We start from the raw sequence: 18,077 nt of genomic DNA, 5'->3' as shown, positions 1-18,077 counted from the left end.
TGTCTGGATGTAACAACATGGGCAAGTCTCTCCCAGAGCTACAAACAAGAGAGATCAAAGACACGGTGACAATAGCTAGAATTATGCTTTACTCTGTGGCAACAATTACTACAATTACAGTGCATAAAGTTCGCCCAAACTTGACCAAGTTAGTGTACAGATTCCATCTAATTAATCAGGACCACTAATGACTCACTAGCTTTAATCTACAACCTATTTTTCCCTATAGGATTCAAACTATCATCAAGACATGGTGATGGTCCATTGGCAACCTTACTGCAACTTGTACCTTTCAAAGTAAGAGTACAGAACAAGATATCAGGGCTTAGCGTCTGGGCTACGGAAAGGAATAAGGAAATATTTGTAGGAGCTGTCAGCCTTACTTACTTGGAGAGAGACACTCCTCCAGCTTTCCCAATGAGCTCCTCATGGTGGAGGACGGCATCATTCCAAGGAATGTCAAGGAATTTCAGAAGTGTCCTCATCCATTTCTCAGGATGAAGAACCAACTGTTCATAGTGCACGGGTAGGCATTTGTCCGCTGCTTCCAGGCACTGAGTGTACATGGTCTCTATGGCCCGATTCCACTTGGTCAGGCAGTCCCGGTAGCTGCCCAGGTCAAAGCCGGCAATGGTCACCTTCCGTGAGATCATGGAGTGGACTGAAGCCCGGCCATCACGAATCATGAGTATAAACTTGGCACGGGGAAAGATCTTGGCCAGGTAGGATAGCGACTTCAGTGCAAAAGGGTCCTTGTTGCAGAGAAAGTTGGCGGGCTCTCCGTGTTTGACGATGATTTCCAGCAGGAAGGCCTGCATGGCGGCGTCCAGCACCTCATCAGTCACACCAGCCTCGTCCAAGCGCATCTTCTCCCGGCCTGAGCGGCTCCACATCTGCTTCATGGCCAGGATTCGCGGGATGACACGGGTTTCTTCGCCACAGCGCACCTCGGGGTGGGCGTCCAGCATGGCTCGCATTAGCGTGGTCCCACTGCGGGGCACTCCACCAATGAAGATGAGTGGCATGTCTTTGTTGTAAACAAAAGGAGTGCTGAGATTCTGGCCTGTCCGCAAGGTGGTCCGCATGCTGCCTCCCAGGGCTGACAGAGGCATGATCCCGCCTGGCTGGCTGCGCTCCTCTATGCGATGGTGGCACTCCATGGCATGGCGGCCCAGGTAGAAGACTGTGACCGAGCTGATGACCAGGCAGGCCACCAGCAAGTTCTGTTTCAGCTTGCCAATCATATTGTAGGCCACAGACGGGAGAAGACAATATCACCACAGGGGCAATTTAAGGGGAGGGATGGGAAAAAGGAACTGAAGGGTAATTAAGGTTCCCACCCTTTATGGTTGTTTGCTGGGAACCGGGCATGGATCAAGCTCCCTAGTGCACAGCAGGCGTCGAGTCCCCAGCTCCATGAGGCCTGGATTGTGGCACAAAACACAAAAGGCACAGTTAGTTCTGATAATACACCAGGGCAACATTCATCAAGTAACAAAACCTAATCAAAAAAAAGATTTTAAAATAATCATGTGACAGATGTCAGGCATCAGGACACTCCACTGTATTCATTGCATACATATAAAAAGCATCTAGGAAATTGTCAGTAAGAGTGATCACCACATTCCCTTTATTTGACAGGCCTTTTGATCTCAGGCCGATATTACTGTGCAATTTTACTTGAGGCTTAAAGCACAAAGTTGACACAGAAATGCTTCAAACACAATTATGACAATGCAGTTGCCACCAGAAAAACTAAATTAACTCTGTCCCACAGACATTTTATGGAGGGTAAGTAGAGAGAATTGAAAGATAAATGACTCTCTGCTGACAAGACATGGAGAATGTCGAACAGAAAATCTATGTATTTAACCAAGGATTGCTCCTTACATCTTACATCACTTTGACTCTTTGGTAGTGCATTATCTGTGACACTTAGCCTTAGGCTCTAAGTTTGACATAGGTACACACACAAACTTTTCTATAGATCGCATCGGCAGGCCAGTGCACAGCAGTGCCTCACTTAAGCACTCGGTATACTCGCCGTTGCCGACCTGTCGCGCAACAACGTGAAAGCAATGAACCCAGTGCAGCTGACTCCCCCTTTGGTATCTGAGAGACTTGGCTGCATCTCAGTCTGGGGAGAGCACAACAGAATGACGCAAGACACTGTCATCTTCTTTGTTCTAACTCATGTTTTAATTATCGACTTTGTTCCTTCCCAGTAAATACATAACTGCTGAGTGGCCCTTAATGTCCACGACTATGTAAAGTCTGAAGATACATGGATATCCCAAGGTTTTCACATACCCCTATGTTTAGAAATCCTTTTCCGAGTACATGTTTGGCAGGCAACGTCAACTGCTGACAAAGGCGGAAATCAACAATTTCCATCTGTGCCCAGCCCTGACAAAACCACACACTGGCTAAAACACAAATCTTAAACACATGGGTATGATAAATTGAAATTTAGAAGGCTAACTTTCAAAATATATCATAATGTCTGTTACCTAGTGTTTAAAATTAATGTAAAAATTATACATATTCACAGCTGGAATTAGACTAAAAGCTCCCTGTGCCAAACTCCCTTTAAGAAATTTTACATTTTAACAATTCCTAACGTGTGCGTAAAATCAACTTTTATAAGGAGCGCGGTCTGCTTTATTTGAAAAGTGTCCTGAGATAACTTTTGTTATGAATTGGTGCTATACAAATAAAATTGACTTGAATTGAAATAACTCGAGAAACACTAAAGTGCGTCATATCTCAACAGTCTCCTCATTGTGTCTGATCAACTCGTTCAACCTCTGTTGTAGCTGTACTCTTTCAGTGGGAGAAGACCATGGCGAAGAGAAGCGGACAGTTTCAAAAATGTATATAACTATGAAGTGCTGGTTAGTGGATCAGATACGCGCCAAATTGAAAAACAGACTCACTGTTAATTTGTCTATTATGTGCGTGTTCTTTCAGCCATTACCAAACTGGTTTGCTGCTTCCTGTCTGGTGCTGGAGAGAGATTGCTCTCACTGGCTCTAGCTCATTGCATGGCTCCCCAACACAAACGCAAATTGCTTGTGAGATATAAGGAGTAAAAGTGTGCTACACCTGTTAATTCAATATGTCAGACACATTCAATCAACATTTCGTAAATGATGCTGTTTATCTCATTATCTGGTTTTTAAATGTTGTAATCTAACAAAATATACAGCATGTATGTATTGTTTAAACATTGTAAGCAAGTACCACAATGATAGGCTATCATAGTTAGCTGATGCTACTTTGAAACGAATTTATGCAAAAAGATAAGTAATGTACTGAGTATCACTGAGTCAGTGTGTGCTCGACAAGATGACGACTAACTGAAATAAGTCCATATATTCTGGAGTACTGTATTTGACTGTCTGTTTAGCCTGTTTGAGACAGATCAGGGAATGGCGGATGCATCACTCTACCATCTGTTTCCCCTCTGACACCATGTTGCCAACTTCTTCTCAGTGGGTTACTCCTGCCTAATGAGCCAAGTGGTTGTTGTTGCTTTTAAGCAAACGTCCTTGGCTGTTAACTCGTAGTTATACAAAGTGAAGAGCATTTCACAACAAAACATTACAGCTAATTCCTTGCATTAGCCTCCCTGTGAGAGGGAGCTCATGCAAGACTAAGCTGCAGATAAATGCTTCAAGTGTTCCCTCTGCCCTGTGACTGCTGAATGTAGAAAATGTGTAAATACTGTATAAAAAGGTTCTTACAGTGCAGCATCTGACAATGTTTCTACATTTCTTTGTTTTCCTGTCGTCGGCTTTTTGTCTTTTCTTTCAGCCCACCCACACAATCTCGCATCTCTGTGTCTTCTCCTTGGTGATTCAGTGTTACAGGGAGGGGGAAGTCACAAAGCGTGCCAGGCTGCCAACACCTTTAGTTTATTAGTGGTAGTACAAGAGGGGCCTGCTGTTTCCCCAAGGCTGCTGCAACTGGCCTATAAGGGAAAGTCTGCCTTCTGATTCACTTTTGCAGTTGGCTGATATCAGTCTGGGAGGTTGAGTGCACTCTAGGTATGTCTCACTGAGATTTAACATCATGTTTTCTAGGAAGACCTTACCAAACCGCAGCTGCACAGAAAGATACAGACAGACACACAACCAAAAAATGACACAGTATACTAAACAGGGTTGTAAGAAAATATCTATACACTTGAATATCGCAATATTTTTGTTTTGTAAGATTGTATTAATTGTCTCAAACACTGTATTGAGTTTTGCTTTTAAACCCCTGTCATATACTGCCCCCTTATCGTGATAATATTGTGTATTGCAATAATTTTGGCCAAGATAATTGTGACATGAAATTCACTTAAAAGAGCCTTAAACCGGCTCATACGTGACCGACACATCACTACAATACACTGCCCTAATACTCAATAACTGAACTATTAGGGCTGGGCACTGAGCCAAAGTGTGTTAGGCTACAGAGTACTGAGAATGTCATTCCATACCAAATTTTGATACCAAGAGAGTAAAACTCATCACCCTCAGGGTGCCAATAAGCATGCAGCTGGCTGCCTTCACACGTATAGGTGTAAAGAAAAAACCCTATGTTTATCCACAGAGACAGGGATTGCTATGAAACTGCACAGACAACTAAATTAACTTTGTACTGCTTGTTAGCTAGCCAGTGCCGCTACCTTTATCTGCTCATCAGTGAATAATTGTACCATGTATATAAAAAAGAATTTCTTAAAATTAATTGGTATCTAAAAAACGTATTGTTCAGGAACCGGTATCAAAGTCAAAGTACTGGTATCAACAATTTTTTAACAATAACCAGCACTATAGACTACAATAATCTATAACAGTGAACAGACCTTTTGCAGGAGAGTATTGCAGGAAGTGGAAGGAAGCAAAGCAGGTAAGTGAAAGATGGTGAGAAAGAAAGATGAAAGGTGAGAACGAGAAACCGATGAGTCACAGGCCAGTCAAGGTAGAGCAAACTATACAGCACTCTTCTTTTTGGTGTGACACCAAAACTGAAATGTATGCCTGGCTATTGTCTATAATTTACATGTAGGCCTAGTAATGACACATTTAACCCCAGTTTTATTCCTCCTTCTATAATGATGCAGGGTTCATGATAAAAGCGTTTATAAGACACTGCATGCCTGGCTGGTCTCACTGCTGCGGTCTCCGGCCAATTGACTACACCTTAACTAAGCATAATATTAATTTGGCCAAAACTAGTAGTGATCAAATTCCAACTTCCACAACTTCACAGTTTTGGACACATGATAAATCATTTTAATCCACAAAGAAGAATCGATATTTGATACCCAGCAATACTGAAACATAATTTAGACATGTTTTGCTAAACTGTTAACTAACTTATCAATGTGAGGCTGCTCTAAGCTGGTCCCATCAGAGGTGAAGCATCATAAATGCCCGACTGATAACAAACTGCGGTTGAGATTCAGAGCAGTGTCGTGTTACAGGTTGCACCGGGGCTGAAATGTGTTTGTGTTAAATTAATTGAGGCTCTTCTCTCCTGTTACTGATATTGTATCCTCCTCACAGGATATTTTTCCCATTGATCTGTTAGGGGAAGTATTGGAGGCTGAGGCTGCTCTCCACGGAGCAACGGTGAAACCAAACCACACAGACACTTAATAACGAGGGTGACTTTGCACCTCAGGGTGAGAGAGGAGGAATGAAGGAGAGGAAATGAAAATAACAGCAGGAAACCAGATTTACGAATGTTCCTCTCACTTCTCAACTGTTTCTGCTCTGAAATTAATTGCTTGATAAGAATGCCAGCCAGGTTAAAAGGTTTCTTCGATTAAATGTTGCAGTGATTAGTGGATGAATGATCACTCTGTCTGTCATAGGTGGGGGGAAAATCAGCTGGCCTGAGCAATCTGTAGAACACTGTGAGGAGCTGAACCTCACAGTGTTGTCACCTCTCATGGGCCACTTCCAACCTCATTTTACAACATAACCAAGCTCATTGAAGTCACTCGTCCCACTGTAGAACTTTTTTTCTTCCCATTTTCTCTAATAAGCAAGACTCAAAGTCTTAAATAAGAAGTATTTGGGACCAACATCAGGCACAGATATTGACCCAATTCAAATATTAAACCTAACCCTAGCCTGATGGTTTTATGAATGATGTAATGCTCATATTTCAAGCCCATAGTCAAAATGTAGTAGCACAAATGAATCATGTATTATTAATTTAACCGTTCTACAAAGATACCCAGTGGTCTTTTAGTTAGAGGTACAGGCAGAGCTGTGCTGAACTATGAACCTGCTATAAGATAACATGAGTCTGCGACTGAGTGAGCTAGTAACAGCTGACTCAACACATCCTTAGTTTGAAGATATTGTAGTCTCCAAACACAGAAAAGCAAGAGTGTGTAAAGCCAATATTCCGAGGGGGTGGAAGCTGTGCTGCATTGTACAATACCACCAATTTAAGTAAGCAGTATCAGTATTGGTATCAGCAGATATATTCAGGAAACGTAGAGTATCGTTTTGGGATCAGAACTGAAAACTGCATTGTGCATATCTAATAGATATAACAAAATTCTACATTCGGGCAGCAATTAAGGATTATTTTGATTACCTGCCCATTATTTCTTGGATTAATCAAGTAACTGACCAACAGTCCAAAGATTTCAGTTCACAATGACAGACACAGCGAAAAGCAGCAAATCCCCACACTGGAGAAGCTGCAACCAGAGAATGATTCTCGTTTTTCACTATTTTCACAACAAAATAGTTTACGATAATTATTATGTCGATCGTACCATTGATTGATCTAATTGTTTCAGCTCTAATTCAGTTTTGCATTCCAATACTAATCCTGTGCAATAAAACAATCATTCAATTTGTCCAATGTGCATACGAAAAGCTCTCATTAACAGTCCTTCAATATTTAAAACAAGCACTGTGACCAAACGCAGCCATCTGCAGCACACAGAGAATTCATTTCCATTCCCCTCTATTTGATGATACATGACATCAGAAAGGCAGGATGAAAGGGCACAAGCTGTGGAAGGACAATTTTAAAGATAATATTTTTGATCTGTGTCAAGGCTGGTGGAAAATACAGCTCAGGTAGAGCTGGGATAAAGGCTCCACATTATGTCTTATAGTGTAGTCATTTACGTGATAAGGAAGGCTTGTAATGATGCAATGAAGATATTCAATTCACAAGAAAGCAGAAAATCCTCACATCTGAGAATTTGTAAAGCACAAATGTTAGGGATTTTGGTTTGAAAAATGACTTAAAAGACTAATTGATTATCGATGTAAATGTAACGTTTACAGTTCAGCTTCTGTTCAACACGGTACTGTAAAATCATTTTGTTTCAACCAGGCTTCCATGTCAAAAGTAGGAGATGTGTACAAAGACGACAACTCTTTGTCAGCTGGCTATCACTTTTCCTGCATTGACTCATTTTTTTAAAAAACATCTCATGTTAACTTTTAACTTACTCACAATTTGATGTTTAGCAGGCAAGAGCAGCTTCATAAAAGAATATCAAGCTTTTCTTTGTCTGTGATGGCGCACATCAGCATCTACATCTGCACTCGCTGATGCTGTTCCTTTCCTTGCCTAGAGGTGGCTCACACTTAACTGGAACTGCAGGTCTGAAACCACTGCTGCAGCGCCGCATGAGATGATACTGGATGGGTCTGACACTGTGTTCTTGTTCATGACCACACTGTCAACTGGAAAAAAGTGTTCAGTCCAGTTGTCCTGGTTCAAAATGAAACCCATGAGAGAGGAAGGAACACTGACTATTTTTAAAAGTATAAGTAGCGTCCTTTCAAAAACATCTGCACAGGCATTAAAAGGTTATAGACACAAAATTCACTTGCCACTAGATGTCGCACTATGGCATTAATTAATTAAAATAAAACTTTGTCTAACAGCTGTCTTTGTTAGTCTTTCCACAGACTGTCCAACAAGCACCAACTCTGGTTTGGTCAAAATAAACCATTAATTCACTGAGTTAGATGAGAGAATAGCTGCAAAATGGGCTTCTATGGCGTAACCATAGGTAATCCTTGGGGACAAATGTGCTGTCAAAATACGTCCACTAACAGTGCTTGTTTTTGGCACTGACAGGCTCAGATTGTTATTCTAAGTGCCTGAAAGTATGGAAAGGATCCCTACAAAGATAGACCTTTTGTTTAACCAGAAACAGCTGCTAATGCTCTCCACCAGACTCCATAGACAAATCATCGTACTATTACGATAACTTCCTTCACAATGGAAATAAAGCACACCCGAATATTCCATGTTAGTCTTTCCACTATCCCAACAATCACCAACTCTGGTTTGGTCAGAATAAATCCTTAATTCACCGACTTAGATGAGAAAAACAGGAAGTTTCAGTCGCTCTACTCCGCTGCACGCACAGCAAACAGGCTATGTAAACAAACCACAGAGAGGCTGTGATAGCAACATAAGAAAAAGAGTGCAATGTCAGACTCCGATCAGGATACTATGACTCAACTATATCTTTACATGGCAAACGTTGTTTGCTGCTACTCTTTCAGAAACTCACATCATACAGAATCTCACCACATTTGAATATAATTTGGACTAATAATATGAAGCTAAATGACACTGTTATAGAGAGGCAGAGGTCATTAAAGTGGCCATGCTTGTGCAGCCCCGGTTTCCAACTGTCATCCTCTTACTGACAAATGATCCAGCCTTTATTAAGTTTCCAATCAGATCTGTGATCTGGCACATTCCTGCAGGATCAATCAGCAGGACTGTGGCCATTACCCTGTCCACAACCTCTGCCCCTTAGGCTCTGTCATAAATCACATGCGATGAACAAACCCAATAAACCTCTAGCTAGAACGCTGTATGAGAGAAGAGATGTCTCTCTCCAGGCCAGAGAGACTGATTCCAGTTGGAGTAAAGTGATGAAGCGGCATGTGCAAACTAATCCAGTGATGTTACTTTCTGTTTCTTAATACACAGCTACTGTTCCTCTGCATCCAGGCATTATCTGCAAGGATTACAGGGCAAATAAACAAGGGATGGGGCAAACCACGTTATTCGTACAAACCTTGAGTCAACCTTGGGTTCCCGGGGGATTTCATTTGCTTACGCACCTGTCACACAGTTTATGACCTGCAGGGACCTGGTCTGTGTGCTCAGAGTGGATGGTGTGCAATTAAAGCTGAGACAATCTGACATTTCTTCAGACAGGAAAAACCCAGCCCCCTGGCAACAGTCATCTCCTCTAATGTTTGTTTAAACACTGGGCCTGTAGCGACAGGAAAACATTATTATATTGTTACGTCTTCTTTTGAATTGTATTAAATTCACAGTCAACCTAAATCTTTAACCACATTCATGACACACACACACACACACACACACACACACACACACACACACACACACACACACACACACACAAAATCAAATAAATGAAGTGATAATAAGTGAATAACACAGGGAGTGGTTGCTTTATTGTGATTTGCTAAGAGCATTGGATTACCTTGTTCAGAACCAACCGAGGACAATAAAGGCTGCTCTGACAAGGAAATCCCTTATTATGTAGCAAGCTGCAAAGGATCCAAATGAAAACACAAAATATGATCCATTTCATTCACTCACATGACTGATACTGAACTGTCCGTGAACACGACAGGAGCAGCAGAAACAGGCTGCTGACATTAGTCTTTTAAACTTGACTCCACACAAATTTACTGAATGAAGAAAATAGAAACCTGGACATCCATACTGGCAAAAAAGGTATGAAGGTTATGAAGGAAAATTGGTTGGAAAATTGGTTCCATCCAGTTGTTTATTCACCAGTATGTAAGTGCTGCATTGGTCACCAGTGTCAGTTGCAAATATAAAAAAAAAGAAAAAAGTAAAAATTGTTATGAGAACAACTGGCAGCGAGTGGACCTGAAGACTTCAGGTTGGAATCTTCATTGGCTCATTGTGTGTCTCCTCCTTCGAATATGAACAGAATATCACAATATCAGGCAAGAGCTTTTCAGACACATCAATTAAAAGTCAATCGATACAAAATAAATGAATAAAAATAAAAAGAATCTAGCTCAGATTAGGGTGGGACTTGAAAGCGCGCATGAACGTCTCTCTGGATCTACACAGAGAAGGGTGTTGTGGGTAACCGTAGCTAACAGAGGCTCATAGAGCAACTGACGCACACACCTCCAAAAACTCAATAAGGCATTGTGGGGTACTGCACAAAACAATCTGATCTAACTTCCGGTCAGGAGACAGGTCTGAACAATGGAACCCAACATGTTAATGTTAGACTCAAAATGCAGGCAGGTATAAAAGAGAACAGACACATGAACACCTCCGAACGACAGCTGTGCACGTTTGTTCACGTGTAGATGGAGGAGCATGGTCCAGCCTTGAGAAAAATCAGTTTACTGTGAATCATGGGAATGCTTTAATCCAGCTATTACCTTGATCTGGTTATTCAGGTTTCCCACCAGCTGTGGGTGTATTTGTAGTAGAAGACCCTGTGGCAGCATTAAGCATCAAAACAGCAAAGAATTCACAAACTAGCTGATGATTTTACACATGAATGCACCATCCAGACAAACTTTTCAATCTGCCAGCATGACTAACTATGTATGGGGAAGCATAGCCTGACCAAAACTGCATTTTTGAGGCAGATGCTGATATCAATATATGATAAATATATCAGCAGACAGCAGCTTCTTTAACATAAACAAACTTCTTGGTACATATCCCTTAGGTTATTATTCTTTTTTGAATTGTAACTATGATACACCCTGAGCAGGACATTTTACACTGTAAAAATAAACTTGTCAGTGGTCTGTGGAAGACAAACTATGTAAACACGGCACTGTTTCCAAATGACCTCAAACCTAGTACAGCATCACAAGACAAAACGCGATCAACCATCTGATACGTGCAGCTTCCAGCTCCACACCTCCAAAATGCATTACCTCTAGTTCACATTACTGCTTTTGACCTGATTTGTAGCTGCTAGCTAGCTCACTATCTGACCACAGTCTGGACCAACTCAGCTATGAACAGTACAAGAAGAGACAGTAACATTTGCGTTAAACAGAGACTAATAATTATTTTCTGTTGCAACAAACACAGCCCACCACCTTTCAGTAACTATTGTACTACACACCTGGGAATGCTTTCATAATAAACCCACTAACACACTCGCTCTGACAAGAATGGAACAACACCTTACTAAAACCCTTTGTTGGTTTCTTTATTTGTCATCTAGTTTTAGATCACTGCTGATGGCAGATCCGAGTAAAGGCTGAGTACACTGAAACGTTGCTGCTTGATTTCTTCCTGACAGTACAAGGTTGTAACTGTCCAGCTTCCTCCACAATGAATCGTCACTCCCCGACCACTCACATTCAATAAACTCCCAATCTCAGCCCATGTCTCACTAGAGTGCACATGCAGTTTCACGCCGGAAATTGTCTCAGCTCAAACCACAAGAGTGATGCCTGCATGCATCGGAATATCTTCGAGGCTCCGTCAGTGCATCTAGCATAATCAATTTCAATATCCCACGTTAAAGCAATGCAACACACGCGTAAATCAACTTCACCTTGGCGGTGCAGCTGACAACCCGGCAGATGCATACTCACTACCACGATGCAGGGGTTATAAACAGTGAATGACACATCACTAATCAGTAAAGTGACTGGCAGTGAAACAGGGGGGAGTAAATCTGCCAGTGACCAGAGAGCGAGTGTATGTGCGTTGTGGTGGGAGGGGGGGGTTCAACTAGTATGAATACAATTTGTAAGACCGTGAGACTGTTAGTGTAGGAGTGTTGCTCTGGAGACCGTTTTTATTTGGGTTCTTCCAGGACAATACTAATGGTTTGCATGTTTTTAGCAGGGATGCACAATATGATTTTTTTCATACCAATAAAGATCATTTCACATTTTTGTATTTTAGGTCATAACCTGTAGTCTATGCATGCCTGAGGGTAAGAGAAGCTGAGATGGATGATTTAATGTTCTCTGTGTCTGGTCTAACTGACAAACATCACTATTGTTAACACAACAAGAACAAAGAACAATTCTGACTCTTCAAATGTTTTTTATTTTCTCGAGTAAACTGCATCAAAATACTTTCATCTTTCATAAAACATTAAAGCCCCTCCAACATTTGGATAAGAATTCAATTCAATATTTATTATTTAATTAACCTATAATTTATCAGCTATAATTTAATTATTGGAATAATACAGAATAATATAAATGTCCCATTATCGAATATCATTTATGAGCCCAGATATGTATCGTGCATCCCTAGTTTTTAGGCTACGGTATTTACAGCAAATCCCACATACTTTACTGCTGATTATATTTAAATGTTTTGTAGTTGTCCAAGGAGGCAGTACATGCTGTCATTATACTCTGCTACTACTATCAACTTTCTGGGACATGAAAGTGGCTGGTTTTACAACATTGGCACTGTATTACCATTAAACAAAAATATAGAGAAACAAAGGCAGGTGTGCCACTGTATTTACGCTGAAATATTTCCTACATCAAGCAACTATTGCATCTTTGGAACTTTGGAGGGCAGGACAACACATATGTGACTCTACTGTCGGCTTTGGATAGTGGTCAGCAGATGGATTTGTAGAAATGTAGCTTACAATGGTATGCTCTTTTAACACTGTGGATAATATGAGATGTTTTTATGAACAATATCCAGCTTCGAGCTTTGCAACTACAAACTAATTTTTCTGCATACAATAATAATCTTAAAACTTACTACAAGGAGTTTTAACTGGTTATGAAACAGTCTATATTTAATACTGATGCCTCTATATGACCTACTTAAACAACCAAAACAATTCGTGTGAAACTCACCGTGTCGGATTCGGTCAGATTCTACTTTATGTCGATGAAAGAAGGCAGTAGAAACACTACCACCTTTGTCCACAGGGAGTGCCAGATTCAAAACAAAATGAAAGGTCATTGTAGCTGCTTTAAAATATAAAGACCAATTAACAAATTAAAGTAAATAAGATTGTATTTTTGCAATGCACGTTATGCAAACTTACAGTCACAATTTGTCAATCAATAAATAATTAATTATTTCATCACCATATCTGAGTGTTAGAGGCCAGACTCTCACTCAGACATGACATCTTTTAGGTTTCAGTGTTTCCATTTGTGTTGGCAACGCTTCCACCTTCCACAGGAAATTAGCATGCTGAACATTAGTGGTGAAACTGCTAAAGATCAGTTGGTACATCAACAGGAAATTAAATGATTACAAAACTGATATCTATTAACCTTTTATGTCAGTTTTAAAGTAATGGAAAGCTATTGGCAGGCTCACAGACAGCTTGTTGCATCAATACATTTGGTTATTTGAATCTAAATCTGGCCTAGTCTGCCTAGTCTGTCCGTCCCAAACTTTAGTATTTCTTTGCATGCCGTTAGACCACATCTACACTACAAGGCACAATAATAGATTAATTCATTTCCCACTGATCTACAGCGAGTCACCAGGGAAACCTGACCAATGTGTGGGTGGTCACCAAACCTGGTGGCCCAGAGCTGTTCCTGAACATATGTTGCTATGTCTTGTTCTCCATCAATGTGATTTTAATCCTACTTCCCGGGTGCTTGGTAGCTTAAACTCACAAAAATGGCAAACACTATGAAAGGCAGTAAAGAACCACCCAAAAAAGTACATTTTGTAGCCACAGAAACAGCTACATAAGCACAACTGAAGGCTCTGTCCTCACTCACAATCAGTCAAACTGTGATCCGTCAATCAAGTGTTTCAGGGCGAGAACAAGCTGTGCAGGAGATCTGCTGACGTCTCCGGCCATCAGTGCTACTATTCTAGGAGGTTTGATGAATGTGGGCCCCCACATCAGTAAGTCCTTGAGCAGCAAGCGCTCCTTGGAGGAACTTCATAAATATGGGCACCGCTCTGCAGTTGAAACCCTGGCTGGCCTCGGCGGTCAGACAGCTGCTTGACTGAATGTAATAATTGTGATGCAGCAGTGGGTGTTCTTTTCAGACAAGGAAATGAGAGTATAAGTGAGCCGGAGTCCAACGGATCCAGCTCTGCAGCTGTGGAAGCGACCCACTGAGAGCAGCCAGCTCTGACAAATACTATGAATTCAACTGGACTTCAGTCTTTTTACCCCCCCACCCCCACCCCCCCAGGACCACCTGCACACAGCAGATGTGCTCCTGGCTACCAAGACACTGGTAGTCTATGCCCCTCGCTGGTCACTGGAAACTGTTTTTGCAGCTTTCAAACACTTCTATAAACAAATCTTTAAATCAAGTAAATATTTTCTCTGACACAGGAGCCAAGCATTTCCTATATTTTCAATTAGCAATGGAGGGGAATATGAAGCTATCAGTGGTGATCATTTCACTCAGCAGCATGGGACATAGCTGTGGTAAACAACAACGCTGCTGTCTCAGAATCAGATCTGGTTTACTGCCAAGTAGGCTTTACCATACAAGGAATTTGCCTTGGTATATTGGCGCATTACAATAAACATAGTTGGAGAAAACTATAAATAAAGATGAAAGCAAAGATCTGCAAGTCAAATAAAAAACTGGCAATAACATGATTATAAAAACAAACGACAGAATATTAATATGAAAAGCTGTTCCGTTTGTGTAGGACTGTGCAAAATCACAGTGTTAAGTATAAAGAATATCTGTTATGTGCAAGATCATTTTACTATGTAATGTTAATGTAATGTCTGAAAATGGTGGAAAAGCTCCATGTGAATATTCAGGTCTGTGTGGTCCACAGCAGGATGAAGTGCATGAGTTGTGAGGTGTCTGAAAGATTCTGGAAGAGAAAATAACTGTTTTCTCTATGTGAGGAAGTGTAACATGTCAGCAATACATTCTCATCCTAATCTATGGTGCAGGCTACTTTGCATGAGCTTAACCAACGTGATTAAGTGAGACAGGATATTTGTTTTACGACCCTTGCTGCACTCACAGGCCAAAACACTTAACATAACCCCAGCACATACCATTACCTATTATTGTTATATGTAAGCTCAAACCAAACCCTATTAAAAAATACTGCAATTAAATGATGTCTCGTTCATCAGCAAAGAAGTATAGCTTATACAAAGTCAATTTATGCTTCCTTCAATGTTATGGTCTTCTGGTTAATTCGGCATATATATGTAAACCACTGATGCTACAAATGTACATCAAAGCTGAACTTTAGATTCCGTTCAAAGTGCTCCTTTCCGTTTTGGATATGAAAGGGCAGTACGAATAGCACCAAGGACATGTTTCAAGTTGAATCCAATTGAAATACGTGCTGCCCGGTGGCCCAGCCGTACGCCGAGTGGAAGAGTTGCCTCTTAAGATTCATAAAATGTCTTCGGTGATCTTCAAGGTGTGTAACCTAACTACGTTTGTCGATAATCACGGCACATTAGACGTACAGTTCAGCGCGGCGTTCCCCCCTGAGGGCGGCACGTAACGGTGCTATCTGTCAACATACATCCTCGGCTAAATGCATTTGTTTGACATGGGCTTCATTTGTACGTGATTATATCAGCTGAGGTCATTTCTCCAGTCTTGATCGGTAACATGCCAAACACTAGCTATTATGTAACCCCCATTTAAAAAGGAAGAGCAGCTATGTTAAGGTGAAGAAACGACGTATTGGGGTTATTAAAAAAAACCCCTGCCAAAAATGTGTGTTTAATTGTCGCAGCTCCTGGGCTAGAGGGAAGGAGAGCAGAGGGACATTACAACAACACCACAGCGCCAAAAAACCTACCTAATGCTGCCGAGACGGCGCAGGAGTCTCGGGTTTGTCCGTCGGAAAACCTTCACAGAATCCAGTGCCAATGTCCGGACAGTCCTGCCGGCCTCTGGAGTCACTTTCCGGGCATTTTCTGTGTACATAGACCGCGTCAGTCGCACGGTGGACAGGCTTGTTGCGCTGGTAGTAGACTGGAGGCGGTGAGACCCAACCAGACTGCTACAACTGGACTCCTCCACTGGCGATGAAAGGCGAGCTGTGATTGGTCTGTAATGCATAGAGGGGTTGTGTGCCAGAGCTGCTGATTGGCCAATACGACAGAGGGCGGAACGACAGTAGATTTAAAAGCACAGACCACTCATCATGACCAATTTCAGGTTCAGCAAGAAGGCAATGGGCAATTTAACTTAATGAATCACTTGTGTATTTATTCATTTTAAAATACTTTAAGATAAGACACTACAGGTGAATAGGATGAAAGTTTTTAACTAATAGATATCACCATGAAACTTACTCAGATATAGATAGATAGGCATAAAACTGGAAGGTTTGGTGTATGTAAGAGCTACTGAAGTGGAGTGTGAGAAAATAAAAATGTCTTTAAGGAAACAGCCTTTAAAGATGTGTTTTGTAAAATTCTATACATTTTGCAAGACACTACAGGTGAATAGGGTAGTATGGTAGAATAATAGATATCACCATGATACTTTACAAATTATTTTTTGCATTACAAGTTTTCTGAAATGTTATGTGTAAATATGCAAATGAGGCATTATCTAATGCTAACTTTTGGTGAAATCTGGATGCAAACAATGTTTTTATTTTTGTTTGACTTTTGTGTTCTCAAAACAGTGTTGAAAGTGATCAAAATAGAATGATTTGAGTTTTGCAAGTCTGAGGTTAGCCTCAGGTGCTTTTCCCCACTTAAATAGCTACCATAGCCACAAAACTCATGCGAACTTTGTGAGCTTCAGTAGTTTAACAAAACTCTGAATTTGTCGACAAGTAGTGTTATGTTGCTGCAGTTCTGTAGTTGTACATGGTAGGTAGAGACTAGGAGAGACTTTTGTTAGGGTTTTGGGAATCATTGCCATACTATGTAAATTAATAAAACAGTTCCAATCATGGTCATATGAAACATGCTGGGCCCTTATTCCTCGCACTGTCTATGCAATCCAGCATAGCTCTGCCACTTCCAAATACAGATAATAACGCGTCAGAAAATATCAGCAGAGACAAAATCAGAGTCAAACACTATCAATTATCGATTAAAGCTAGGGTAGGTACATTGGAGAAACTAGCAAGAGATGGCTAGATTTTAAAAGAAGAATTCTACCCCTTCCCTTCAGGTCTACCTCAAAAGCCAGTCCCCCAACACACGAACACACAGTACGTGAGAGGAGGACAGTGCATTGTTGTCTTCGCTAATCATATCCAGCTACCTCATGTCTCATTCATACATAGTTTCACATACTTCAGGAAAATAACTTCCCCCTCAGAACAAAATAAACCAGATGTCTCCCTGGAAATCCACACCGATGTTGACTCTGGTTTGACCTGTTGCTTAACCAGACTTGTTTTGTTTAGCAGTGCAAACTGTTGTAGGTAAAGGTGGAACTATAGGGGCGCCCGGGTAGCTCACCTGGTTGAGCTGGCAGCCAATGTACCAAGGCTGAGCGCAGGCGTGACTGCAGCAGCCACAGGACTCTGACCTGTGGGCCTTTGCTGCATGTCATCCCCCCTCTCTCTCTCTCTCTCTCTCCACTTTTCTGTCACTCTTCAACTGTCACTATTGATTAAAAAATCAGGTGTAACTGTAAATGGCTGCTCTTACTCTGCTATTCTTGTGCGACTAGCCCGGTAGCTTTAGCAACAGTGAGTGCAGCAGATCATTTCATTGCCATTACTCGCCACCAGACTTTGTTGACAGAAAAGGTCATTTTACCTCACATATCATTGTAACATCATTACTTCATTCAAAGTGAACATGACACAAAATGAAACTCACCAAAACTGTCTTTACACTGCTCCAACAATCACCAACTCTGATCTGGTTGAAAAGAGTTCACAGAGTTAGATGTGAAAATATTCATGAGAAGGGCAGTAATGGCCACAGTGTTAGCTAATGTTAATCCTTGGGGACAAATGTGCCCATCATAGTACATCCACTAACAGTGCCTGTTTTTGCCACTGAGTCTGAATGTGCCACTCAGATTGTTATTCTATGTGTTATTATGTAGTGTTTGCTCCCCACCAGACTGCATAAAACAAAAAAGGTAATT

The 18,077-nt window shown here is 41.2% G+C and overlaps 1 protein-coding gene across 2 annotated transcripts in view; it reads right to left on the bottom strand.

Moving 5' to 3' along the window:
• tpst1 (tyrosylprotein sulfotransferase 1) overlaps nucleotides 1–16,031 on the bottom strand; it is a 50,549-nt gene extending 34,518 nt beyond the window's left edge. Inside the window, exons 1-2 of one of the 2 annotated variants that reach the window (XM_051397622.1) lie at nucleotides 15,811–16,031; nucleotides 388–1,423 (exon numbers count right to left, since the gene is read on the bottom strand). In XM_051397622.1, the coding sequence (XP_051253582.1) occupies nucleotides 388–1,244 (857 nt within the window). In that variant the 5' untranslated portion in view covers nucleotides 1,245–1,423; nucleotides 15,811–16,031. The remainder of the gene's footprint in view (nucleotides 1–387; nucleotides 1,424–15,810) is intronic. The other variant, XM_051397623.1, reaches the window with a different exon arrangement.
• Nucleotides 16,032–18,077: the final 2,046 nt, after the last annotated feature.

The sequence above is a fragment of the Dicentrarchus labrax genome, unplaced genomic scaffold (genome assembly GCF_905237075.1).
Source record: "Dicentrarchus labrax unplaced genomic scaffold, dlabrax2021, whole genome shotgun sequence".
Taxonomy (NCBI): Eukaryota; Metazoa; Chordata; class Actinopteri; family Moronidae; genus Dicentrarchus; species Dicentrarchus labrax.
The sequence above is the reverse complement of the archived record's forward strand: the minus strand, read 5'-3'. Positions and strand labels throughout refer to the sequence as shown.